This window comes from Miscanthus floridulus, chromosome 7 (genome assembly GCF_019320115.1).
Source record: "Miscanthus floridulus cultivar M001 chromosome 7, ASM1932011v1, whole genome shotgun sequence".
Classification (NCBI taxonomy): domain Eukaryota; kingdom Viridiplantae; phylum Streptophyta; class Magnoliopsida; order Poales; family Poaceae; genus Miscanthus; species Miscanthus floridulus.
The window spans coordinates 13,456,854-13,483,419 of NC_089586.1; the positions used below are offsets into that span (position 1 = coordinate 13,456,854).

General features: G+C 43.6%; 4 protein-coding genes and 1 non-coding gene across 5 annotated transcripts; 1 reads left to right on the forward strand and 4 right to left on the reverse strand.

The window, feature by feature from the left end:
• Positions 1 to 917: 917 nt before the first annotated feature.
• On the reverse strand, positions 918 to 8,992 carry LOC136466549 (signal peptide peptidase 1-like). The gene is made up of 12 exons (XM_066464992.1): positions 8,792 to 8,992; positions 7,727 to 7,825; positions 7,491 to 7,606; positions 7,248 to 7,399; positions 7,079 to 7,164; positions 6,398 to 6,525; positions 6,223 to 6,273; positions 5,288 to 5,374; positions 5,109 to 5,178; positions 4,368 to 4,504; positions 4,193 to 4,270; positions 918 to 1,186 (listed from the first exon to the last, which is right to left on the reverse strand). Exons 2-12 carry the CDS (start codon positions 7,764 to 7,766, stop codon positions 1,091 to 1,093), a joined length of 1,041 nt encoding a protein of 346 aa, XP_066321089.1. The 5' UTR covers positions 7,767 to 7,825; positions 8,792 to 8,992; the 3' UTR covers positions 918 to 1,090.
• Positions 8,993 to 10,711: 1,719 nt separating this feature from the next.
• On the reverse strand, positions 10,712 to 15,777 carry LOC136466552 (uncharacterized). Its single transcript, XM_066464994.1, has 9 exons — positions 15,522 to 15,777; positions 15,022 to 15,048; positions 13,223 to 13,302; positions 12,932 to 13,004; positions 12,543 to 12,600; positions 12,004 to 12,058; positions 11,557 to 11,581; positions 11,289 to 11,380; positions 10,712 to 11,021 (listed from the first exon to the last, which is right to left on the reverse strand). The coding sequence occupies exons 1-9, from the start codon at positions 15,642 to 15,644 to the stop codon at positions 10,991 to 10,993; spliced, it is 564 nt and encodes a 187-aa protein (XP_066321091.1). The 5' UTR covers positions 15,645 to 15,777; the 3' UTR covers positions 10,712 to 10,990.
• Positions 15,778 to 15,911: 134 nt separating this feature from the next.
• LOC136466547 (protein LPA3-like) lies at positions 15,912 to 19,649 on the reverse strand. Its single transcript, XM_066464990.1, has 12 exons — positions 19,163 to 19,649; positions 18,982 to 19,012; positions 18,248 to 18,340; positions 18,092 to 18,154; positions 17,887 to 17,998; positions 17,365 to 17,450; positions 17,208 to 17,266; positions 17,034 to 17,136; positions 16,877 to 16,937; positions 16,599 to 16,681; positions 16,391 to 16,471; positions 15,912 to 16,277 (listed from the first exon to the last, which is right to left on the reverse strand). The coding sequence occupies exons 1-12, from the start codon at positions 19,519 to 19,521 to the stop codon at positions 16,218 to 16,220; spliced, it is 1,191 nt and encodes a 396-aa protein (XP_066321087.1). The 5' UTR covers positions 19,522 to 19,649; the 3' UTR covers positions 15,912 to 16,217.
• Positions 19,650 to 19,773: 124 nt separating this feature from the next.
• Positions 19,774 to 19,846, reverse strand: TRNAA-CGC (transfer RNA alanine (anticodon CGC)). The gene has a single exon. It is a non-coding gene; the product is annotated as a tRNA-Ala (tRNA).
• Positions 19,847 to 21,146: 1,300 nt separating this feature from the next.
• LOC136466555 (DNA-directed RNA polymerase II subunit 4-like) lies at positions 21,147 to 22,358 on the forward strand. Its single transcript, XM_066464999.1, has 3 exons — positions 21,147 to 21,392; positions 21,521 to 21,917; positions 22,005 to 22,358. Exons 1-2 carry the CDS (start codon positions 21,344 to 21,346, stop codon positions 21,901 to 21,903), a joined length of 432 nt encoding a protein of 143 aa, XP_066321096.1. The 5' UTR covers positions 21,147 to 21,343; the 3' UTR covers positions 21,904 to 21,917; positions 22,005 to 22,358.
• The last annotated feature ends 4,208 nt before the right edge of the window (positions 22,359 to 26,566 follow it).

The window sequence follows — 26,566 nt, forward strand, 5'->3', positions numbered from 1 at the left end:
ATGCTGCAACAAAATGTTTAGGGGCTGCGAGGAAACCAAGACGCCAACCCATCGTAGCAAAAGCCTGTAAAAGTTCCATCATCAATATTTCAGAACTTGGTTATATTGGCCAAGCTCTGGTTTTGGCATAAATTAGACATCTACTTCTGAAAAGGTACATTCTAAAATTTACGATAAGGGCAATAAATAAAGCTAATAAAGCATCAGCACTAAATATTTTAATGCTACAAGCAATAATCATCTATGAGGACATGTCACTAACATCTGCTATCCTGACCATTAATTGTTCTACATAATGTGGTAATCTGCTAGAACATAAATTGCCCTAGCAGCTTGAAACAAAAAAAATTGTGATGCAAGGAAGAATATAGCCATATCAACACGGGAATTAATAAAGCATCTCTTTACCGAGTGCTAACATCCATCTCTTTGTTGAATAGTATATTGCCTATGCCATCACTACGGGCCACATTAATGATATACAGGAGGCATGATTGTTGCTTCATGAGTTCTGGGTAAGCCCATTCTGCCTCACGAGTTCGTCACCCCTAATAAGCCTAAAGTAACGTAGGCCATCAACCCATTCTGGGTTTGTCAACAACCCTCATATAACAAGGAAACAATTTGCCCCAAGTAAAGTAACAATTATGAGTCATGACGATATGATTAAGCACGGTCGGTAAAAATCACTCGCTCTTCAAGCCCATGCTCTAAGACCTGAGTTGTTTTCCCTGAGCTGATTCGACCTGTAAAATCCCTAATTAAATTCTTGCCTGCAAAAAAAACAAAGCTAATATGATGCATGAATGTGTCGGCCCAATCAGAGTTCTGGTGAATTCCTTAACAAATCAGGTGCACGTCAGGACATCACAAGTGACAGCATCTATTTTTCCCTCATCTTCCACTCTCCAGTCCAGGCCAAATAATCCTCAAAGCAAAAAAAAAATTGTATCATGTTGAACCATTTCTAAGTTCTTAAGTAAGCCGACCCGGTATTAGAGGTCATCAAGCCTATTTAGCTACCAGACGACCTTACACGAAAACTGTCTTCCTGTCATGTTTTCCTCCAGATCTAAATCCTGCTAGAATGCTAGTCCACCTTTTTGTTGACTTTGGAACTATCGTAATCTTGCTCTTCTGCACCGCCTTCCTCTGCCTCAACTTTTGACTCGTCAAACTCCAGCAGCTGCATTTGTAAGAGATGTGGTCAGAACTCAGGTCCTGCGTTCTTATACATATTTTATAACATGCCTACTTTTGTGGGAAACAAAAAGAAAAGCACACCTCCCCCCACCCCCAAAAAAAATAAAGATGATATGCATCGCCATCAACGTTCTTTGAGTTCAATCATCAACAAGTGTAATAGTAGTAGTTAATACCAACTCAGCATAAGGATAGGTTCTTCATGACTAACAGTAGTACTGATAGAGTGATAAGTATAGGTACCCAAATGTACAGATGAAAGGGCCATAAGGTGCCTGAGTCAGTCGGATACTCCAAGTGAAGCAATCAGAATGCAAAACAAAAGTTATTTGTATTCTTTAAAAGACACTAGTTTACACCCAATACTAAACTGTAGTAACTGTACTAAGAAAGTTACTATTAGGCAATAGGAGATTGTATATTGTATATTTAGGCAAGGTGGTCAATTAGGATCAGAGGTTTAGGATCAGAGGTTTATTCCTTTCCTTGTATTTGTAAACTGCCATATATAGCAGCAGCAGCTGCCCTATAATACAGGCGCCCCTCTCCCATTGAGAGTGTGGCTAATTGCCCCAACTTCATCTTTCTACATGGTAGGTCCCTCCTCGACGACCACGGTTGCTCCGTCCACCTTGGACGTTGTGCAGTCGCCCCCTGATGATGAGCCGGACCCGGCTCTTCTCCTGCCTGGGGGGCGCGCCCCTGGCCCCAGTTCGGCTTCTCCACCACCGGGCGGGTGTGGTCACGTGCCCCCGCCTGGCCTTCCTGTGGCTCCATTCCCACAGACCTACAGTCGACGACCCCAGCCGGTGCCTGCGCCATCGGCTGCCCCTACAGCACCGGCACCCTAGGCTGCACCGGCGCCCCAGGCTGCGTCCGTGGCTGCAACCCCATCTCCGCCGCTCACGCGCACCAGGACCGGCGCCCTCCCGCGTGTGAGCTACGAGGGGCTCGCTGCCACCTCCTCGCCCTCACCATCGCCTCTACCGGCGAACTACCGCAGCGCCCTGGCCGATGCCAACTGGCGGGCTGCGATGATGGATGAGTACCAGGCACTCGTCGACAACAACACCTGGCGTCTTGTTCCGTGCCCTTCTGGCGCGAATGTTGTGATGGGCAAGTGGATTTTCCGGCACAAAATCCATGCCGATGGGTCCCTCGCTCGTCACAAGGCCCGCTGGGTGGTCCGCGGGTTTTCTCAACACGAAGGCATTGACTACGACGAGACCTTCAGTCCGGTGGTCAAACAGGCCACCATTCGGACCGTTCTCAGCATTGCCGTCTCCCGCGCCTGGCCGATCCACTAGCTGGACGTGAAGAATGCCTTTCTTCATGGCCACCTCGACGAGACGGTCTACTGCCAGCAGCCACCAGGTTTCGTCGACCCTGCCGCTACAGATCACGTGTGCCTCCTGCAGAAGTCCCTGTATGGACTGAAGCAGGCCCCGCGAGCTTGGTACCAGCGGTTTGCGGCCTTCCTTCAACAGCTCGGCTTCGTCACCTCCACATCCGATACGTCCCTATTTGTTCTCACCGAGGGGACGAGTCTCGCCTACTTGCTGCTCTACGTCGACGACATCATCCTTACCGCCTCGACTCCCGCTCTTCTGCAGCGACTCATGGCCCGACTCTAGTCTGAGTTCGCCATGACCGACTTGGGTGCTCTTCACCACTTCCTCGGCGTCGCCGTCACCCACACCTCCGACGGACTGTTCCTGTCGCAGTGATAGTACGCCGCCGATCTCCTCCAGCGGGCGGGCATGGCTGAGTGTCATCCTACGGCAACCCCTGTTGACACTCAGGCCAAGCTCTCCGCCCATGAAGGCAACAAACTGTCAGACAAGGACAGCTCAGAGTACAGGAGCATAGCAGGGGCTCTTCAGTACCTGACTCTGACGCGTCCTGGTCTGGCTTATGTAGTTCAACAGGTGTGTCTCTTCATGCACGCCCCGAGGGAGCCCCACCGTGCGCTGATCAAGCGCATTCTGCACTATGTGAAGGGCACGCTATCCTCCGGTCTTCACATTGGCGCCGGTTCCATCCAGACGCTGACCGCATACTCTGATGCTGACTGGGCTGGTTGCCCTGACTCCAGGCAGTCCACTTCTGGCTTCTGCGTCTATCTCGGCGACAACCTGGTCTCCTGGTCCTCCAAACGCCAGGCCACGGTCTCCCGCTCTAGTGCTGAGGCAGAATACCGTGTTGTGGCTCACGTTGTGGCCGAGTGCTGTTGGCTGCGGCAACTCCTTCAGGAGCTCCATCTTCAGCTGTCCTAGGCTACGGTGGTCTTCTGCGACAACGTCAGCGCCGTCTACATGACGGCCAATCCGGTCCACCACAAGCGCACGAAGCATATTGAGATTGACATTCACTTTGTGCGCGAGAAGGTGGCCCTTGGCGAGATTCGGGTCCTTCATGTTCCTTCATCTCATCAGTTCGCTGACATTATGACAAAAGGGCTCCCAACGCCACTGTTTACAGATTTTAGAACCAGCCTGTGCGTCCGCAAGCCTCCTGCTTCGGCTGCGGGCGGGTATTAGGCAATAGGAGATTGTATATTGTATATTTAGGCAAGGTGGTCAATTAGGATCAGAGGTTTATTCCTTTCCTTGTATTTATAAACTGCCATATATAGCAGCAGCAGCTGCCCTATAATACAGGCGCCCCTCTCCCATTGAGAGTGTGGCTAATTGCCCCAACTTCATCTTTCTACAGTTACTTTTGACATGAAATCCTTTTCTTGCATGCGCAACACTAGTTTTAAAGATGTGACATGGTTTTTGTAGTAACAGTAAAGAGACAAGCATCAACCAAGCAGAAAATTCAGGAACAGAATTAGGCCCATCCAAAGAAGCATATTTACTGTGTCTAACAGTTCATCTTTTATTAAACTTTTATGCTACTCAAAGTTCAAGGCAAAGGATGCGTTACGAGGCTATACAAAAAAAATCTTTCGAATGGTAGCTGCAGTAAGTATTCAAAATCTGACCTGTTTCACCTCTCCAAACCACAGACAGGGAACAGTGACGAAACCGACCACACCAGGAACAAGGTATAGTAGAGCAGGCTGCAATAAGCCCCAAAAATAATTATAGTATTAATATTACAGGGATGACAGAAACAAGGGGAAACAAGACAATATAAACCTGAGTAACAGAACTCACCTGTGCAGCTTGAAACCAGTTCATTACAATGATGGTCACCGTCATACCCACAGCGTATCCGAAAAATGCACTGTTAAAGTAACGGTTCTTGATACCTCTTGAGACATCAAAGCGCAAGGCAAGTGCAACAAATATACCTGGAAGCATAAGTACAAATACATATTATGTGCTGAATGTCTTCGAAACTGCCTAAATTCATATTCAAATTCCACATTTTTTTTGCAACTTGAATCAATTGAAATTATAATTTGTTTCTGTTGATACATATTGTGTGGTCCTCCAGGGGCCAGGAATGGACACAAATATTGGTTGTATTGGCAATAACTTAAGGCTGCATGCAACGAGATGGCCTAAAAGTGTGTTTGAGCATGGTTGTAGCAATATGGTGCAGAGCATGATCTAAATCCAGCAGGACCAATTCTAGTTACAACATTGATTCTCTGTCAAGTGCTACAAAGAATATATAGATACCAAAAGTAGCCATATCATAAATCTAAAATTATGATCAATCCCCATGAATCAACAAAAGCAAGAGCTCCATTGATACAGCATATCAGTAAATGACATTCTAACAATGTTCCAATATATAGCAGTTCTGTACAGATAACCTAATCATGTAGAACAAAGTTGGCACTTGACACTCCTACAGAGGCTGATATTACCATTCAATAAGGGTTAAAGTCTGCGTCACTGCAAAGTAGAATATAACATAGCACAAGGAGAGAAATTTTTATTACTAACCAGGTATTACAATGTCACCAAGGCCAAGCATGGAGAATGGCCGTGCAGCATCTGCAGTTGGAAACAGAAGCTGTACATAACCAAGCAAAGCCAGATCAGCTGAAGCATCAAGATGAGAAAATGGAACTAACTGACAATGGTATTAACAAAGACCAAGTTCAGTAGGAAAGAGCACTGACCTTTATCGAAGCATCAAAAGATTTAGCCACACTGACCATAACTGGAGTGAAGAACACCCAGAAAATGTCATACACAAAGAGTCCACCCTGGAAATGAAAAAGGAAAAATGCATTTAGATATGAATGTAATAAAAGAACAGAGAATGATTCAGTGGCACTATGTTGAAACAAACAGAAGAAATCAATTCAGTCAAAAGTGATGAAATGGTTGTAAAAATTATTTTCAGAAATAGTGCAGTAAAAAATGCAAGGGCCCAGCCCAAATTACTCCAGAAATCAGAACTATTAATCTATTATACATCAGACAAAGGTTCGATATTTTAATATTCATGATTAATATGATCACACTTCAAAGCTTGCCAAGAAAAACTACTTTTTTTCAAAGTTTAATAAGTATATGACAAAGTGCACGCTAAAAACACCCCAAGGCATCGAATTAAATTAAATTTACCAACATGGTGACACTGCTAGGACAAATATTGCAGTCAAACAAATGTTTTAGTCAATACAGGGGGGGGGGGGGGGAACAACAGAAAGCATGATCTGAATTTTGATTCTTAAATACACTTAGTGAAGTGTTAGAAAATATATTGAACTGTTATGAAGATTGGAGCACAATACAATTTGACAAGAATAAGAAATTGTACACATTTGAATCCACAAACAGACAAGAAGCAATACTTTTAGCTTCCTATGGTGCATAGGAGATAATTCCTTTGATAGACAAATAAAGTCAAGATATATTGAGACCAGATGATCCGTAATGAACCATAGATATATAAAATATTTCAGTGGTGATTATGATAGTGCAGAGATAATAAAATAAGGACAGGTTTGTGACTGAAACAATGAGGATGTTCTCTTAGAAGTTATGACATAAAATAGAAATATATAATGTTCAGGCCAAATCAAGCAAACATTGGGAAAACCCTTACCAAGAGAATGGCTCTAGTTTTAAATGATCCCAATGACAGCATCTCAATCCCCTGCAAAATTGAAGTGTTAAGGTTCTGGTCAACAAAAAACTGGTGCGTAAAATAAATCAAACGATTTTAGGTTTTATTCCATAATCTTTAGTAATGTATATGAATGTTAACCGTACAAACAAACCTGAATACAGAAAGCCAATCCCAGAACATTGTTTGCAAGCCAATGCTTCTTTGACGCATACCACAAGCAAAAGAAAAATCCAGGTATTGAAGCAACAATCTGGGACTTTGTGAACTCCACTGAGAGTGCTAAAATAAGAAATTCATGGACTTAAATCATCTTCAAGAATAAAGATTGCAAAGGGAGGCTACTGGCATAGTTAAATCCAGTACTACATGTCCTTGTTCTGAATTAAGAGTCTAAGCCTCATAAGAAGTCAATCAAATGCAAAGGTTGTATTAAAAGTTCACGATGACAGCCATTGTAACTGAAATCTTATAATGCGTCTGTTTCAGAGGGAGAAATGGAAGCTTCCATATCCACAAAAATGTTGTAAACAAAGAATATACATCCATGCCAGTATTTAGATTTCTAATGTCAAAAAATGGAAGCTTCCATATCCACATGGAGAAATATCATTTTGTCCGTAGCAAGGTTAAAAGATTCAATGGTGAAAAAGCTCGAGTTCATTCAGTACAAAAGATAATATATCATTCAGTACGAAAAATGCGCAGCAGTACTTAAAATACAATCAAATAGTGCTCTAAAATAGCACTGAAAACATAGGTGTAGTAATATTTCAAGATCTGCATAACTGGATCAACAAGACTAAGCACAAAAGAAAGGGAGTCGGGATCATACAGTGGAAAAATGGAGCCCGCCAGACAATGGGATTATCATTCCACTCTTTTGGAAGAAAATGTTTTATAGAAGGAAGGAGTGTTGCACTGCATAAGAAGGGCCTCATAAGTACAGCACATCAACAGCTTAACATGTCTGCAAAAGCTGTTAGAAGAAAAAATGGACTTACGAGAGAGCAACAATGCCTAGAATGAAAAAGTAGGCAGTGAGCACAGCGTTGACCAAGTCTTTTGAGAGAAACTTGAATAGAAGGAACAGTGATAAAAGCATAGCACTTCCAAATAAGGGGAACCGCATAGCATGCTCCTTGGACATGGTCTCCTGCATAATAACAAATGCAAAAATAATTCAGTTGGTCGCATGAGTTACAAGTCACAATAATAGCCAGCAGATACATCGACGTGTTACTTACAGAGGGTGGAGTTGGCTTGACAGAACGGTAGCAACCCACATAGACAGTAAGGCATGCTGTCAATACCACATTCACATTTGGGTTTACGTTAACAACAAGTGGCGCCAAGCTCAGACCTGCATATTGTAAAATACATATGCTGCTGAGGTCAGCACGGGTTTATTATATCAAAGGGAAAGGAAGAAGGAAAGGAGCGATGTAAAGGCAGTCATGGCTCAACTGCATAATTAACATACCGGCAAGAGCCAAATTGGCAGCACGTTCATGCGTCCTCATTGTTAGGAAACAATCTGGGAGACTAGCAAGGTGCCCTTTGTTGGAATATCAAATTGAACCTGCGAAGATGATGATGCACAAGAGGTGTTTTTTAGATCGAAGGCATTCACCCAGCGTTATTTAAAGCTTAACGAATGCCCAAGATCCGAGGCTGGTGATACCAGCTTATAATTGGAGCACAGAGTTTAACTCGACTCTCAACACAACTTAACCGAACTCTAAACTGCACAAGAGGTGTTATCCCCGGCGACATACAAATAATGAGTTAGCTGAGCAAGTTCTGATCTGAAGCAGCTAGTTTGGAAGTTTTTGATCGAATAATCAGTAAGGCTAACGGTGGAAGAAATATCTAACGGTAGAACAGATGTAATTTTATCCAATTTGTTTTCCATTTGCATTCCACAATCCAAAAGCTGAGAGTTTTGTTCAGCAGTAATGTAATGTCAAAGAATGCTTCAGCTATTCACACTGAAACCCACAAGTCCAGCAAGCAAAACTTGGGAGCTACGAGCCTACGACAGCATAAAGGATACAAAGTTCCTAAGTAAAATCATGCAGTAATACAATAGCAAGTTGTCCTGGTTCTGATGTCTTTCATCTCACAACTCAATTACCAAGTTTTCCACAAGATTAACTGAATCAATTTCTCCTGAAAATCAACTTAAGAGAAGTGACTCCCAAAGGTCTGGTTTGCAAAACCCAGAGGCATAGTTTCTTTTTTTTTATTATTAACATATATGAATATAAGACCCGTCAACTGGGATTACCAAGTCCTACGGGGTCAACTGAGATTTTCAAGGCATCAGGGAGGCAACTGGGATCGACACAGCGAGCCGTAGAGGAGGATAATCGAACAGTGATCACAGCAATCGGCAGGCCGCAGCAAAACAAACACAGCACGAAACTAACTGTACTGACGCGGACAGTAATATGAATGAAACCCGCAGCCGCAGCAGAGAAATGATGGGGAGATCTCGCCGCACGAAACGAAGCCGCAGAACGTAGAGCGACTAGGGTTTACTCACCGAGGAACGAAGAGATCAGTCACCGGATCTCGAGCTGCTGTTGACCCCGTGCAGCCCCGGCAGAGGAAGGTTTTGGCGGGGGCGACGAAGGAAGGGAAGAGCACGGCGGACGGTGGGGGAAGCCCCAGTCTCCGCGTTCCGTCGCCGGCTGTGAGGCCGGCTGCACGGGTGGGAGGAGGAAGAATTTGGGGATGAGCGGAAGGGAGGAGGGGAATGGCGGGAGTTATGGGGGTGTGTCTGTCTGCGTTTTTTTTCTTGCGGGTCAGTGTGGTGTGGCCCACCAACACAAGGTACTTGTGACGAACAGGTAAAGTTGATCAAAATTAAATTACCTCCTATAATTAAAAAATGTATACTAAGCTCAGAATAAAGTTTTGTCAAACCATCACGCTAAAACATTACTTTCTCATTCTAAATTATATAAGACATTTTATATTGCTATATATACTTAAATATACGCTATGCCTAGATGCATGACAAAAATAGTGTACGTATAAAATCCAAAAAAATTTATAATTTAGAACAGAGGGAGTAGGAAATAAATTTTAATTTTTAGATTGCTTGGTTTCAAAATATAATTATATGGCCCCGTTCGGCTTACCCCATATTCGGCTTGTTTTTTCAGCCGGAACAGTGTTTTCTCTCACAACAATTCAGCCAGAACAATGTTTTTCAACCAGTTTCAGCCAAGATTCAACGATCCGAACGGAGCCTATGTGTGAATTTTTATTGAAAATACTTGTTAAATAACAAAATTTTGAATGATTCTGAAAAATACGTTCTATCTAGACATCTAGTAGAATAAAATAGTGGTTAAATGTATGCTTCAAAATCGTGCAAAATAAAATGTGACAACTGACATGTACTATTTTTTTATCTTTGGGGGTAACAATTTTGAAAATAAGAGTTCTATGGACTATGGTAGATATGGATATAGGAATCTATATCTATCTATCATCCATCTATATCTATGTCTATATCTATATCTCTTATAAAGTTAATTCCCACTGTAGTTTTATCTCAAAATGCAAGCTATCCATAATAGTCATATCGTCACACTAACTTCCAAACTCCTATCAGTATCATCGGTAAGAATAATTACTACTTTCAATATATAAAGAAATATAGAAGACATTCATATATTGATATTTGTTTTGCCATTCCATTAATTTGATCTAATTATATCAGTTTTTTATTAGATGTTTTCAATTGCCTTGTCCAATTTTAATAAGAATGGGTACAAGAACATATATATTCAACTTATATATGCAATAATTTAATTTTTAAAGAAGCCCCGCAGCAACGTGCGCGATATATGAAAGAAAAGAAAATCAACAGTTTAAAAGGAATGGTTTGTGATGACAAATTGGCGATGTCAACGAGCGCACAACACTTTGCGAATAAGGGGTATCTTGGGGTATAATTGGTGCATTTGATGACGTCGTACAGCAAAGAAGATACCGTACAGCAAAGAAGACGAGCACAGGGTATTAAGATGTTCATTTATTGGAAAGAAGATATTGAGATCTTCAAGTGCACTTGGAAAAAAAAGGATATGGCAGTTCAGCTTTATTTAGCAAATTGCGTCCACAAATTTCTAACTTGTTATTTATGGCAATCCAACTGTATTAGCAAATTGCGTCTTCAAACTAAAATGCATATAATCTTCGGTGATCTTCTATCAAAAATGCATATGATCTTTGGTAATGATCTTCTATCTAAATGCATATGATCTGTGATCTTCGATCTAAAATGCATATGATCTTCGGTGATCTTCTATCTAAAATGCATATAATCTTTTCATAAAAATAATGCATATAATCCTCGGTGATGATACCATTGACCTACATGCAGTCATCATCAAACCTACTCAGCAACAAAACCTTAGAATAGAACATTCAGATTTCCAATAGCCCCTGACAGGATAGTTCAACCGGCCGTTTTTAACTGTAGTTCATCAGTAAACAAAATTTGATGTCCAGTTGCTTTCTCTACAGATCAGTCTAAGCTTTTGACCAAGAATATCATATGGCACGAATTACATGTCCCGTTTACAAGAAATACGAGTGAAACACAAACAATCAGAATTGGCAGCTTCATGTCTCTCTAAATGGCGTCAAGGACTACTAGAGCTTTGTTCCTTGACATTTCCCAGCCTGTCGCTTGTTTTGCTTTGCCAAACAACGATCTGCCGGCATGTCATAGTTCATCATCGATCTGGATGGTAGAACTGGAAGGAAAAAGAAACGGAAAGGCATATTTTAGAGCAATTAAATTAGGAGAAAAGTGTGTGCGATCTGTGAATGTAAAACATGCCTGCATTGTTATTTTACAAGTGTGTTAAAAGAATCTATCAGCTGCCATGGCATTGTGACAAAATGTTGTTTTGAAATTTGGCTGAAAGGAAAGGATCATTTTTTGGAATCACCACATTGACATGCATGCTCACTGCGATTATTTATATGCAGGCACAAATACCATTATCAGCTGTAAATACCTTGTGGATTGACAGTGTTTGCTAATATCTTCACAAAGGGCCTTGCTTACATTTTCTGATTCTGTGGAGCTTGTTTTTATCCACTCAGCAAGCTGCAGATGAACCAGAAAAAAGAATCAAAATCCATATAAGATCATGTCCCGACTAAATGCATGAAAACCATATGATTCAAAACATTGAATGCAGCTATTAAGCATGCTAAAGATTAGGTGTAACTCCGTATTTGCTAAAACAAAACTGTAGTCAATTTCACCCAACACAAGCCTACCTCATCCTCTGTTTCCTCCAGTAGCCTGTGTAGTAAGTGAAGCTGGTTAGCTCATCCACTCAAATAGTTGATATGATTCTTACAGAAATCACAGAAAGCCAATATTATCTTTACACAACCAATAAAGTTATGCTTTAAAGCACATGGTGACTGAAGAGTTTGTTTAGACTTGCCTTTAAGTCAAGTAATCAAGAGTGAAACTTAACAGGTAATAAAAAAATAATAAGCAATTAGGAAAAGGCATGCATAACATGTTTGGGAGGGAGGGGGATGTAATTGACCAAGACACATACAAATTTTGTATCCACACAAATGAGAACAAGATTATGCGTACATTCTATGTTCTGCCAGCTAAATATTAAAAAAAATTAATGAAAATTTCAAACAATATATGCTGCCTATTCTATACGTCAATTTTTTTTTTAAATAACTGGGAAAATATTGTACCTTCCACAGAAGGTGGACAAATTTTTCGAATGCGCTCGTGCTGCTGCCTTCTTTTCTGCAAAAAGAACGACAATAAGCAATAAATGTCAGATATTTAGAAACAGTCCTTATACACAGATAAATTTTTATTACAATGAAGCAAAACAAACCCAAAGGCAGTGCTTGTTCTTTGCTTGGCAAGCATTCAGCATTTTGATTTACCATAAGAAAATGCAAGTTCATTTCCTTGTCTTGGATCAATTACTAGGGCCATTTCTTTTTGTACTATCCTCCAAGATTATATATTTACATCACTGAATCAGAATTTGCTTGTAATAAGACTATCATGTAAGCACATACAGTAACTATCAAAAACACAGTTCTAAACCTGGTGCCTGCATTTTTCTGGGATGATGCATGTAAGAGAATGATTAAGCAGAAAGAATGCATTAGCATAATTGAGAAACTATGGATTGACATTGCACTTCGGGCTCTCAGTTTCAATATAGTAACAGGCCATCAGAAGAGTAAACAGGAGCCACAAAGTTGGTAAAAATTACCAGTTTGAAAGCTATTCCAGTCTGTTACTTTAACCCATCCCTTTTCACCTGATTCCAACTGCATACAAAAAATATGTTAGGTGGATAAATGCTTAGCATATTCAAAGTACACTAAAAAGTGAAAACCTAGTTCATATTTATGGCATGTTTATAACACTTGATACATACTCCCTCCATTCCAATTTATAGGTCGTTTTGGCTTTTCTAGATACATAACTTTTATTATGTATCTAGACATATCGTATATCTAGGAGCATAGCAAAAGCTATGTACCTAGAAAAGCCAAAACTACCTATAATATGGGGCAGAGGATGTAGAAAAGGGACGCAGCATCAATAATATAGTGTTAAGTGCAAATTCTAAAACAATTATAAATCTTTATTTCCTACCTTCTTTAAGGTATAATCTTGCATCTTATCACATAGGCCATCCAGAAGTTCTACAACCCGAAGCTCACTGACCCTGCACCATGTATACAGAACCAAGTACATAACATTACAAAAGTAAGTGACAAAATGTGTCCATAAATTGCTACAAGTATGTGAGGCCAAACGATGCTTGTCAAGATTGAATGGTCTCCATGTGGAATGTTAAATCAAGGATTATTCCACTAAATATTTTTCAAGTATACATCAATTTTGTCATTAAAAAATGTATGTGCTCATGCTGTCTTCTTTTACCTGTAATCAATGACCTTCCCCTCCCTCTGACCTTTAGAATTTAAGCGGTTGCGCAAGTCCAAGTGATTTCTTGGCTTCTCCTGCATTACAGGATCCAGGAACAAAAAATTGACCAAATGGTTCCAAAAAACTAATATGATAATACACTACTAAGATTATGGATTGATTGCTTTGTTAATTGTAAAAAAAAAATTCACACTTAAGAAAGATTTTTTTGAACGCAATGGCAGGAGCTCTGTCTTTCAATTAAGATAGGGAAAGATAGTTTTATGTACAAGCAAGGACACTCCAGATGAGGGTTTCAAGCCCCCCGAAGCAGGTAAAGGAGGGAAACACACACCCCAATGAGGGAACAACAGCTAAACATAAGCGAGTGCTCTCTTCCTTTGCTCTATGTCTTCCTTTATCCTTGCGGCTACTTGCGGCACCGTTTCTATCTTGTTGTTGAAAATTCTCCTATTTCTCTCTTTCCAAATATTCCAAAAGGTGTAGATTACTACCCCGTTAAGTCGTCTATGTTCAGATCTTGGCACTTTCCTTGCCGCCTCTTCCCACCATGCCCTGATATGGATGGGGTCTGCCTGGGGTTGCTGTTGCAGTTGAGTGAAGTTTTCCCAAGAGAGGATTTGATCCCAAACCGCCTTAGCAAAAGGGCAACATAGGCATAGGTGGAGGCCGGTTTCTAAGGGACCGTTGCACAGCACGCAGTGTTGTTGGTGTGGCCACCCTCTCTTTTGTAGGTTTTGCGTCATAAGAATTTTATCTTGCACTAAAATCCAGGCGAAGATCTTGCATCTGTTCTCCACGTGCGCTTTCCAAATCAATTCCGTACGGAAGGGGACGAGCGAGCCTTTGAATTGAATTCTGTAAGCTGAGCGGGTGGAGTAAATCCCATCCTGGGTCCATCGCTAGATGATGGTGTCCTGGACGCCCTGTTGTAGGTGCACATCCTGTATTCGTATCCAAAGGGACACAAACTCCTCTATGTGGACAGCCGAGGTGATTTTCCTTCCTAGCGAGCGCATCCAATTGTTGTTCCGGAGCTCTTGTTGCACCGTTCGGTTTCTCCTTGAAACAAGGCGAAACAAGTTCGGGGCTAGGTACCTAGGAGCTTGTCCATCAAGCCAATTATGGTGCCAAAACTTAGTCTTTGCACCATCCCCCAAAGTTATAATGATTGAGGAGTTGAAGAGGAGACGATCATCATCAGTACATGGAAGCTCTGAGCCGCTCCAAGACTTGGAGTCGTCCACCCATTCTTGCTAAAGCAAGCGCAACCGGAGGGCTCCCCCAAATCTATCAAGGTCAGGAACGCCTAAACCACCAAGGTCTTTCGGTCTGGTAACTGTTGGCCAGTTAACCAGGCAGTGTCCGCCATTGGCATTCTCTTCCCCATTCCACAAGAAAGATCTCCTGATTTTGTCGATCTTTTTCTTAGCCCATGCCGCCAAGGGAAACACTGTGAGGTGGTAGGTTGGCATGGAGGAGAGGACAGAAGTTACTAGAGTGAGGTGTCCCGCTCTGTACACTTGAGAAAGATAAAGATACTACTCCCTCCATTCCAAATTATAAGACGTTTTAGCTTTTCTAAATACATTGTTTTTATTATGTATCTAGACATAGTGTATATCTAAATGCATAGCAAAAGCTACAAATATATAAAAGCCAAAACATCTTACAATTTGGAATGGAGATAGTATTTAATAAAAATAAAACCGTAATCAGCATTGTAAAGAATGATTGGAAACTCGGATCACTAAATTAAAGGCAACTGAAGGAGAAGCTATTGATTCACTTACACTCGAAATTCCAATCTCTAGCTCCGCCTGGAAAGAAGATAAAGAGACACATCAGAATGTATAGTGTACATCCCAAATTGCTGGAACAAAATGCAGCATATGAAACACAAATCCCATTTGGTGACAGTAGAGAGGCACTAAGAGGTACTAGCATATGTCACTGGAACTCAAAATTGAGTCTTTCCAACAAAATGGTGTATTCACACTAGCTCAGTGCAACATCTCGTTAATCCATTCAGCAATTTCAATTTATCAACACAACAGTGCTAGTCAGGGCCCTGTATCTGCAAAAGTTCAAACTTTGACTCCACCAGCATCGAAATTATTCAGAGAACGCTACATGATCCAGGCCACGATCTATCTTGGACTACAGCTTCACGACGAGCGGAAAAGATCGAAGCTAATTTCTTGACTTCGCTGACGTAAAACGCTTCCAAGACACACTTAATAGGGTGCTCCGATAATGGGAGTAGAGAAAGGCGAAGAGAAGAGGAACTTACAGCAACGGCCTTGCAGGCGGCGCACTTGTCACCGATGGCGGATGCGGCGGTGACAGCCGCTGCGAGAATGGCGGCGAGGAGTAGGAGGGCGCCGGATCTGTGGATTGCAGCTCTCGGCTCCATCTCCGGCGATCTCGCGGGGTCTCGTCTCTGGTCTCCCTCCTGATTTCCAGTCCCGCTTCCGCCTGGGCGTGGTGGTCATTTTACAGATATGACCTCGAGATCTTGCACATGTTTAAATACGTCCGTACTGTTTCAGTTGCTATAGAAGTTTCTGGAATTGGGTCAATTCTCTCCTAACGACTACCACTCCACTTTGGCATGCGTCCAAGAAAAAATTCACAGCCATAAGCTTGGCAAATGAAATGCAAGACTGAAACACAAGTAGCAAGACTGAAATGTTTTGGTTGAGTCCCCTGCATTTTAGCACCTTCAAGCTGAAGAGCCCAAGGACACAAAGCACAAACAGAACAAATGTACAGTCGCCGTTAAGAAAAAGAAAACATTCTTGGTGCTCACATGCTCACATGATAATAATGCTACGATATCAGCACAAGCAATGTTATTACGCTGTACATGGACTTCTCTCTCTGTAATTTCAGATTTTTCAATTACATACAAGAAGACATGGACGCTCGTTTGGCCTATTTTCCACTCCCAGGTCAGAAAAAGCATTCAGCCAGCAGCTGCAGCATCTCAAGTTCGCCACGCAGCCGACGTCTCCTGATCAACGTTCTCTTCCCACCAAGTAGCATTCTGCATCACAGAAACTCAGTTACTAAACCTCATGATGTGCTATAGTGAAATGCAGTTTATCCAAGCAGGCGCTTTGAAGCTGCAACCAACTGTTTGACTAGGATGAGATGAACCTTGTATCCTCTTCTGAGAAATTCAAGTGAGCTTCCCTCTTCTTCTTGTAAACCAATAACTCTCAATAGTTCTTCTTTCGCCTGATAGAAGAGAAATTGCATGGCAGGCCCAACAAGCTTGAACGAAGTTAGTATTTTATTTCCCCCAAACACACAAGAGAGCACAAACAAAGTAGAGCAAATGTATTCGAGTAACTAATGGTATGACCTGTCCCAAAGTGAACCGAGCTTCGCTCTCTGCAACACATGCATAGGAGCCATCAGCCTGCTTCAGCATGACCTGCCAGGGGCCTGAACAAACAGTAAACCAGAAGGTCAGTAGCTGACGATGCTGATAAATAGGGATGACATTGCCCACCAAAAGATTGACTTTGCATAATAAATTATTTAGTTTGATCTTCTATTGCATACCCAGCACACCAGATCTATCTTCCAAACTGTAATCTTTTCTAGTGAAGAAATCCAAATAAGCTCTCCAGTATTTACCTGGGTATTGGCGGAATACAGCTCCACTGTAATTCACTACGTATGGAGCGACTGTGATTGTCTACACGGTTAAGAAGGGAAAGTAGTCACAGATGGTACAGGAAGCCATAAACAAAAAGGATATGTGTAGATGGATAAAAGTAAGACAAATGAATACCTTGGAGTAGTCACGCTGTCTGATATAAAATACTGGGGTGAATTGAGAAAGGAATCGGTAGTGCAGATCTTTTGGGGGAAATCCCAGAAGCCCCAAGTCAGAACTGCACGGTGAATTGCGTAAGTCACTGCCTCATAAAGCAACAGGCTATGGTTTGGGGTATATGAGATATACCGCAATGTATCTAGTTCAAGATTGAATAGAAGGGCTGGAACAGATGTGGCAAACTTTTCCTGAAATTAGCAAAAGCACGAAGAAAGAATCAACTGGATGTGCAAATAACACCTACATGCACATCACCAGCAAATGAAGCATTATATTCTAGACATACCACATACTTCTCTATAGAAGCAAGGTCACGTGTGCTGCTGTTGATGAAGATATATAATGATGGTGGTTCATCAGATTTCCATCTATCTGTATCCACACCAGGCAACTGGTTATGAAGAAATTATTCATGGGTATTTATATGAGAATTATCTCATAATAATAGCATCAAAACTGACTGATGTTTGTTATTCGATGGTGGAAAGGGAACTTATGCTTGATTTATACACACTAATCGGTCATTTCATTTCCATTTTTCAAATTGTGATAATTCATCAACACGAAAAGGCTTGCTATTTACTAAAAAATTGTAAAGAATTAACATGTATCGTTAGCTCGCGGCCTTGGCAAATTGGCATAAAGTGTTTGCCATCCAGTTAGCTCCTCTAAGAAGATGGCTTCCATCATTCCACGCAAAAGAGTGTCATGAACTCTTTGATAAAATAATATCATGAACAATGTCATTTTAGACTTGGAGTCGCATGGCTATTGCCTTCATTACTACATTTGGATCAATATATTTTACCTTCATTGTCATCTGAGAAGTCAAAATCCAGAGTATTTCTTATCGATTTGAAGAAGCTGTTGACAGGGTCGGTGGGTACATCATCCAGGGAACTGATAGTTACACCCTCAATCTAAAGATGTGTCAATTAAATTAAGTGCCACTGTAATAATGAAGAAAATTGTACCAGAGGTTGATTAAGAAAAAAAATTGACACATCATTTACCGTGTCTATAGCTGTCTTGAACAACTGTGACGCCCTACGCTTTTCAGGTTGATCAGGAAACACCTGAAATCAACTAGAAGAAAGCAAATGAGCACAGTTTTGCAGGCATGGAGCGTGTCTGCATCAGGGAGGATAGCGTGTGAAGCTTGAACTTACTATACAGGACCTAGTCCCCTTGAGTTCTTTGAGCTTCCTAGCAACAACAAGAGCAAGCTGGATGTTGGCATCGATGAATTCATCTGAGGAGCCCTGCAGGAGTCCAGCAGGATGATCAGAAACAGAGCAGCTGAGATAGACAGAGAATAGAGCAGTGGCCTATAACCCTCTCCCTAATACAGTAATAATTAAGTAATGGCCATTGGTTTTCTTTCGGCAACTGTTGAGTTTGGGGGTCATGGGATACCTGATTTAAGAAGTCTGGCGTTGTTGAATTCCTGGATCTTTAGGTATCATTTACAATCCAATTCTATTTGGACTAAGATTGTAGACCATAAGTATAGGACTAACAGACCAAATGTTCTGTGCTGTGCTGATAATATGACTTCCCCTTTTGGAAAGGGGTGATGTGGGCTATACAGGCTACTCAAACGGGCATTGGAATGGAAGGTTGGACGAAATGGGGAAAAAATCGTTTTTGACGACGGGGCTGTTTGGATTCTCCTCGTCACACGAATGAAGACTCGATGGTGACACAAAGTAACAAAAATGTATTCGGGTAGTGGTGCTGTTGGGTTTGAAGGCCTTTTCTGTTTGTGGCTGGCGCGCCAATACGCTGAAACTTAACTGTCTTGAACGCTTTATGATCAATATAAAGCGGGGGAAACCTTTTCTTTTTCTCTAAAAAAAAGATAGTGATGCATGGACATAAAGCGATGAGTAGATAGATGAACCTTGTACGAAGAGATGCTGCTTGGCAGAGGCCTTGATATATAACACATATCGTCACAATACAGAAGCAGGAGTCGTCCAGGCCAGGAAGAAGGCACGAAGCAACAAGGAAACGAACGGTGAGAAGATAATGCAGGAACGGTGGCAGCAATTGCAGCAGCGAAGGGAGCGAGGTTAGCTCACGGGAACTCGATCTCGAGCCGGGTCTTGCCGTCGTCGATGGCGCAGGCGAGGGAGCGCGCGGCGTCGGTGACGAGCACGTCGTAGGACCGCGGCTTGTACACGGACACCCCGGCCCTGAGCGCCTCCACGTCCCCGGTCCCGGTCCCCGTCCCCGTCCCCGTCCCCGTCCCCGTCCCAGCTTCCCCGCGCGGGGAGACGGCGATCCGGCGGCGGCGCCGGAGCGGTGAAGAAGAGGAGGCAGAGGTGGTGGCGGCGGCGGCGGCCGTGGACAGGCGGGGCGGAGAGGGGGAGGAGTAGGGGAAGTGGAGCCGGAAGTGGCGGGCGCAGAGAGCCGTGGGCGGCGGGGCGGCCATGGCCATGGCCGCGCGCGCGCTTCGACAGGCCGGGCGGCAGCGTCGTCTGTCGCCTGCGACGAGGAGAGGAGAGTGTGGAGGAGGGAAAGAGACGACGGGTCGACGGCACAGCCGCACGCTGCCGCGAGGCGAAGGGGCGACGGGACCAATCGAGTCTACTGCCAGGTGGGCCCAAGAGTAACCTCTCGCCTCAGTGGCAGGTGGGACCATGCTTAGTAAGTGAAGCGAGCAAAAAATAAGAAAAATATAAATAGGTGATGGAGGTGCGGGGAATCGAACCACGTGCCTCTCGCATGCGAAGCGAGCGCTCTACCATATGAGCTACACCCCCGGATGATGCTCTCATATGGAAACGAGACTAATTATCCTTTTATTTCATGTGGCACCAATTTGACAATTACAATTCCTCTAAATTTGATTGGTTGCGGACTTGGGCAAAAGCATGGCTGACAAGCGAATAACCCCGTGGAAGGGGACCCAAAAAAACGCTCTCTAGGTTATCGTGGTGCCACATCACATAAAGTCACCATCTAAAAATACTTAGGGCATCTTTAAAAAAAACTTTTCTAAATTCAACCTCTAAATCGTTATTTAGAGAGCTATTTGAATAAGATTTTTTTTCTAAATCTTTTTTATCATCCAGTAGTCTTTTTATATCTTGTACGCTCTAGAGCGTCAGTTTGCTTTTTTTTATCTTTGGCTAACGAGAAATCCGTAATAGAAAACGGTAATATTTGAAGATCTAGTTAAATAAGTTGTTGGAGTGTATTTTTTTCACCAAACTATTTATTCATATTAGTAAAGAAAGATATAAAGATACTATTTGAGTTACTCTTGGAATGCAAAACAAATAAGTTTAAAAGTTAAGGAATGTTATTAATCGACACCGAGCAGGCTATTGTAAAAGTTGAGGGGTAATCAGGCTAGGAAAAAGTCCACATTACCTCCCTTAAGTTTTACGAAAGTCTGTTTTTCCTCCCAGAACTCTAAAACCAAGTAAACCACCTCCCTGAACTTTTAGAACCGTTCGTTTTACCTACCTGACTGGTTATAAATGGTTTTCAAAGGCGGTTTTATCTTTTTCTTTTTTATTTATTATTTATTTTGGCTAAATCTTTGAAAAAATTATAGTAAATCATAGAAAAATCATAAAATGGAAAGTCCAATTTTGTTGGACTCCACGTGAGTAGATCTACACAGTGAGCATATAATATGGTATGCTTTAGTACAATTTTTTTGTTGTAGCTTTAGATCTATGCTTTTCTATAATTAATTCATAGCCGCAGTTTTATGGTCCATTTGTGGTGAATTTTTTTTATGGTAGGCTAATTATTGTATGCTTGAACTGTAGTAAAAATTTCATACTCATTGGATCATGTGTAACTTAGTTATAGATTTATTTTGGTGTATGCTTGTTAAAAAGTATTTATAAAGATACTATTGGAGTTACTCTTGGAATGCAAGACAATTAAGTTTAAAAGTTAAGGGATGTTACTAATCCAATTACATATATATTTTTGACTTGAGAATCAGTAATTCAATGGACTATTGTAAAAGTTGATGTGGGTTAAAAGCACCAACGGAGTGAGTGGACGGGGTCAGTTTATTCCGAGGCCCACCCCACTCTAGAAGTTCTCGATCAGAGCCCATGGCGATCCGGCCCAACGCATAGCCCTCCCGCTCCGGCGCCGCCATCATCCCTTCCTCGATCCCCCTGGTTTCCCCGCTGCCGTCGACTCCAATCGCAATTCCGATTCCAAGTTCCCCCAACCTCGTCGACTACAGTGAGTGATTTAGCTCCGGTCGGAAGCGCCAGGGCGGCGGCAGGATGTCCGGCGAGGAGGAGGAGAACGCTGCGGAGCTGAAGATCGGCGAGGGTCCGCTCTCTTCCACGCCGCCCTCCCTCCTCCCCCTCTTCCCCTCTCAACCACCGTCCAGTCCTTGGGCGGGCGGCTAGGGTTTCGTCCCTCTCAAACTCGACTCACCCGTAAGCCTGTGGCTGCAGAGTTCCTCAAGGCCAAGTGCCTGATGAACTGCGAGGTGGCGATCATCCTGGAGCACAAGTACGAGCAGATCCAGCAGCACTCGTCGGAGTCGGACCCGACGTCGCAGGTGTCCCAGGTGTTCGAGAAGTCGCTGCAGTACGTGAAGCGCTTCAGCCGCTACAAGAACCCCGACTCCGTGCGCCAGGTCCGCGAGACGCTCAGCCGCTACGGCCTCGCCGAGTTCGAGCTCTGCACGCTCGGCAACCTCTGCCCCGACACCAGCGGCGAGGCCACCGCGCTCGTCCCCTCCCTCAAGTCCGGCGGCAGGTTCGTCGGCGACGCCGGGGACGAGAAGATCGAGAAGATGCTCAACGACCTCTCCCTCATCAAGAAGTTCGAGTAGAGTTAGCCCCCAGGGTCCGTGCCCCCCTCTTCTCTTCGAATATCATCGAGAGAATTCAACATCAAGATGTACTACTAAATTTTTTCTTACTACTTGTTCAGGTTCACGCTAACTTGATGTGCTGCTCGATCTCCATCGTGATTTATTGATGCAACCTTGTTGGTCGATAATTCAAGATACTACTAGTAATACATGTGTGGTTGATGATCTGTCTGAAATTCTACACGAAAAGCCATGGCCAGGCCCTGTTCTGTTCTTCAGTTCTTCCAGCTGTACCAGTAGGACTCTTGTACTCGAGAGAGTTCAAAGATCAAACAAAATGTACTGATCCTTTGCTATTGTTCAGGTTCACATTATCTTCATCTGCTCTCTATAGTCATGTATGAATGGATTAATGCAACCTTGTTGCTTGATAATTCAAGTTACTACTTACTAGCACATGTGTGGTTGAGCTATATCTGAAGTTGTTTCTAGTTTTTTTTTTCTTTCTACACGAAATGCCTCCATGATGTGGATTGAACCGAATAGTAGAAGGCCTTTGATGGAAAGCACCCTTTCCTGGTCTTCTCTAGGTGAGAACAGACAATGAGACAAGTGCTTGGATTTCTGTACACTTCACATTCAGTGTCGCTGCTACCCATGGCCTGTTCTGCTCTTCAGTTCCTCCTGCTGTAGGACTCCTTTAAGAGAGAAATGAACAAAAATTCAGTATGATTGCTACCCTTGCCCTGTTATGTTCTTCAGTTCCTCCAGCTGTATGTAGTACTCCTTCAAGAGAAATGCACATAAAATAGAAAATGATGTCCAAAATTTCTTACTAGTACTCAGGTTCAAGTTATCTTCATCTGCTCCCCAATCTTGATGTATGAATTAATGGAACCTTGTTGGTCCATGTAAGTCAAGTTCATTACCTTCTCAAACATGGTTAAGTTCCATATGTATGGTTGATTGATGTTTAGCAAAGGTTCTTTCCTGAGCTTGATATCACCTTATATTAGTCGGTTAGAGAGGTGCTTGACTTCCTGTTCTGTAAAGTTCATTATCATTGCTACCTCTATTATAGTGCGGACTGTAAGTATGACCATCAAGTATAGATAGAAGAGCACAAATCCTATCCAGGCACAGCTAGCATGGAGGACTCTTGGTGTAAAGTTTATCACATATATGGACTAGGAATCCAAGCTGAGCCTAGCTCTGAACCACACGACCTTGAATTTGGTACATCTGTGACACTTACAGTAACTACACAGCACAGGACACATGGAGCTCACATCTTACATATATATGTATACAGCTACAACTTACAAGTGACTCATTCTTGTGTCACACATATCTACGAGGCCATGATTCATATCATTAGCTCGTACTTGTAGACGTGGGCGCTTCATGGCAGGGAAGAGAGCTCGCTTGCTATGTTTTGTTTTCTTCTCCCTACGAGCACCAGTTCCAGCAGCCAAATGAAGGCGGCACCCGGCCGGTTCTCCTGATGTGCTCTGCCTGTTCGGCCGTCCTTGCGACTGCACGGTTCCTTTTCAGCTCTGCGGCAGCACGCTTCTCATCTGCATTGTGCCTTGCCGAAGCGAGCTGGGTCATCAGCTTGTCTTGCGCACGGGCACGCATCCGCTCCACCTCAACCTTCAGGAACACAAATCACAAATCATGATTAAAATTATTGATACAAACAATGCAGTATCCACAAACACAGTGACAAACATATCTGAACTTTGTACTCTTTGGCTTTACATGTTCTGAACCTGAACAACTATAGCAAACTGAAGAAAAGAACTGAATAAGAGTAGTGGCACAACGCCGTTGACTAACCTAGAAAACTTGTCATTGCTATGTCATATCCAAATGGATACCAAGACCAACTGCTATGCCGAAGTATTATCTCGTGCTAAATTTCAAAAGAAAGACTAGAGAAAGCATCGCATCTTCATCGGGAGTGACCAAATATACAGATAACTGCAGCCTAAAGGGAAATGGCATTGGATTCAGATAAATAGTAGCTGCAGGTGGTGTGAGAGGCTGCAAATATTTTCCCTCTGTTTTAAGCTTTTACAAGTTGCACCAGGGCGTGCACTATTAACAGAGCTAGGATAACTACTATACTATTCACAACTGAACAAACTTCCCATGAAGGGATTGTTGTATGCATATGCATTTTGCAAATGTTATGGCAAAAAGAATAAAACAAGGATGCTAAAAAACTCAAGGGGTGGAAAATGCATCTTAGTAACTTGAAGATTTTGTCAGGAATCTATTGCCATTGTTATGTTTCTGTTGACGTGCAAAATTGAAAGGAAATAATCTGCTAACCTCAATTTTTCTCATTTCAGCTTCTATTTGGGCTTTCTGATGATCCTCCCAAGCCTGGATCTTGATCTCTTCTCGTTTGAATCTGGAGAGTAAAAGGCACAACATATTGAGTTACCAAGCACCCAGAGAATTCAAACATAGATATAAAGACAATTAAATATAAGCACCTTGCTAAATATTTGGCCTTCTCTGCCTCTTCCCATGCAGCTGCACGGATTGCAGTTATGTTCTGTGTTGATTGGTCCATGGGCACTGTTTTCAGTGAAGGTGATGCATCTTTTTCCTCTTCCTTCTTGCTTGCCCATGCTGCAATATTGGTCTTACCTAGCTGTGTGCCAAGAAGCATTATCTCCCTCCTAGTTTTTGTTTGCAGTTCCTGTTCACTTAATTCCGAATTGCTACATTCCCCATGGCTGATAACAGCACCAACTGCATTGGGGCCTAGCGTCCTTCGTGGAGTTGTTGGCCGAGAACAATTTGGACTTGTTGCTCTCACCGGTGTTCCTGTCCGAGATGGTTCTTGGCTTGCAATAGGAGTCATTTCTGTGCCCATATCCCTCATTGACACTGACCGAACTGTTGATGGAGGAGGTATGCATGTTGTTGCACTTTGAAGCGTGGTGGATGCGTCATGACGATTAAAAGTAACTGCATTCATTAAAAAAGTTTGCATCTATGAGTGCTACTTTTCCAGTTAGAAGAGACCGTGGGGAACAAAATCATATTATGAGGGGAAGGCTAAGTGAGCAATACAACGCTTACCAGCTGAAGCAGCCATTGTACTTTCTGCAGCAAGTGTAGTCTTTGGACACGGCTCCACTTCGGGACAGGGGTTGGGCGGCGCCCAACTCACCACTTTCTGCCACCCAATTTCCCTCTTCTCTTGGCTCGGATCAATCCTCTTAGTATCTATCTCCTCTGTGGCCTCCAACACAACCTTGGTCGCCGGCAGCCTCCCGATGCCAGCGCTAGGCTTCTCTGTCTTCTTAGGTACAGGAGCCCCACCGCCACCCCTGGTAGGACGGTTTGTCGCCGGGCTGGCGATCCACTTCTGGGCATCGTCCCACTTTGATGGGGCAGGCTTTGACAATGGAGGGACGACCGATGCCGCCGCTGACCGGGCGGTGGCCCCTCGCTCCTTGTGGAACTCAAAGTTGGACGCCACGCTCTCGGAGTCGCACGAGTCCTCTTCGGGCACCCTGATCCTGGAACCCATGGGGACGGGGTGGGTGTCTCGGGACCGGTGCCCGCCCCCCGTCTCCAGGGAGGATGAGGACTCTGAGATGGTGCTCACCACGTCGACGTCCTTGTATTCTTCGCACATGGCGCCTCCACCACCTACATGAGAAGACAGCCATGCGGTCTCAGACTCTGAAATAAACTGAAAGTTCAGGCAAGCACATTGTCTTGTCCCATGTACAATTTGAGTTCAGCTACCCTCCGAAGTACACTAGTGAAGACAACAGAGTATGAGAAGATTCTCCATTCCCCTTCCCCTTTGGGTACAGAGGTCAGAAAGAAAAAAAAAAGATGGCTCTGCATATCCAGACTAGTACCATCCATCTTCTCGCAGCAACCAATGCCAAATGTTGATCTTGGAGAAAAGGGCACACTAGCAATTACCGGTATGGTTACTATGAGGAGAAATCAAATTGCCCTATCCAATTCCAAGCAATGCCAATGCAGCATCCCATTCCAAGCCATCGCGAGGAGTGGGAGGTGGAAAAATCAAAACGGGGGAGATCGGCGGAACGAAGCAGAAGCACCCACCGTCGCCGGCGTTGGATCTGGCGTAGGCCTTGGGCACGGCTCCATAGTCGTCGCCGCCGCCGTCCTCCTCCTCGGCGTCGTCGTCCTGCCCCTTGCGGCGCTTGTCCACCCCCAGCAGCATCGCGCGCAGCCGCTTGGGCGAGAACCCGCCGCCCTGCTGCAGCAAAGCAAGCGACACACAGAGAGTCAGAGAGAGAGACACAGGGCTCCCGCATTACTCATCCTGGTACCAGACCGAGCCCAACGGACAGAGAGAATCTGTCTGGGGAAGAGAAGGCATGTAGCAGCGGTAGCAGCAAGGAGGGAGGGGCGGAGGGACCTGGACGGGGAACGGCTTCTCAATGCGCTCGTACTCCATGGCGGCGCGTTGGAGGCGGAGATCTGCGGCGGCGTGGCGCGTGGGTGGCGGCGGCGCCCTCCTGGCGAGAGAGAGGAGGAGGAGATCAAGGAAGGGAGTAACGAGGTGAGTTAAATGTGCAGCTCGGGAGTGAGTGTACTTTTGACCACCCTTTGACGGACCGGACCCCCAGTATGACTCTTCTACCCTCCCAGGTTGGCGAAGATTTACTACCCA

Excerpts from the sequence above, each read along its gene's own strand:
- LOC136466555 (XM_066464999.1), top strand. The coding sequence starts at position 21,344 with ATGTCCGGCGAGGAGGAGGAGAACGCTGCGGAGCTGAAGATCGGCGAG. Across the intron at positions 21,393-21,520 it reads GGAGCTGAAGATCGGCGAGG|AGTTCCTCAAGGCCAAGTGC; the intron begins GTCCGCTCTCTT and ends CTGTGGCTGCAG.
- LOC136466549 (XM_066464992.1), bottom strand. The coding sequence starts at position 7,766 with ATGAGGACGCATGAACGTGCTGCCAATTTGGCTCTTGCCG. Across the intron at positions 6,526-7,078 it reads GCGGGCTCCATTTTTCCACT|CACTCTCAGTGGAGTTCACA; the intron begins GTATGATCCCGA and ends TTCTTATTTTAG. Across the intron at positions 5,375-6,222 it reads AAACTAGAGCCATTCTCTTG|GGTGGACTCTTTGTGTATGA; the intron begins GTAAGGGTTTTC and ends TTTCATTTCCAG.
- LOC136466552 (XM_066464994.1), bottom strand. The coding sequence starts at position 15,644 with ATGGAGCCGAGAGCTGCAATCCACAGATCCGGCGCCCTCCTACTCCTC. Across the intron at positions 12,601-12,931 it reads AAGATTATACCTTAAAGAAG|TTGGAATCAGGTGAAAAGGG; the intron begins GTAGGAAATAAA and ends TTTTGTATGCAG. Across the intron at positions 11,022-11,288 it reads AAACACTGTCAATCCACAAG|TTCTACCATCCAGATCGATG; the intron begins GTATTTACAGCT and ends TTTTCCTTCCAG.
- LOC136466547 (XM_066464990.1), bottom strand. The coding sequence starts at position 19,521 with ATGGCCATGGCCGCCCCGCCGCCCACGGCTCTCTGCGCCCGCCACTTC. Across the intron at positions 18,155-18,247 it reads AGGGGACTAGGTCCTGTATA|GTGTTTCCTGATCAACCTGA; the intron begins GTAAGTTCAAGC and ends AGTTGATTTCAG. Across the intron at positions 16,472-16,598 it reads CTCGGTTCACTTTGGGACAG|GCGAAAGAAGAACTATTGAG; the intron begins GTCATACCATTA and ends CTCTTCTATCAG.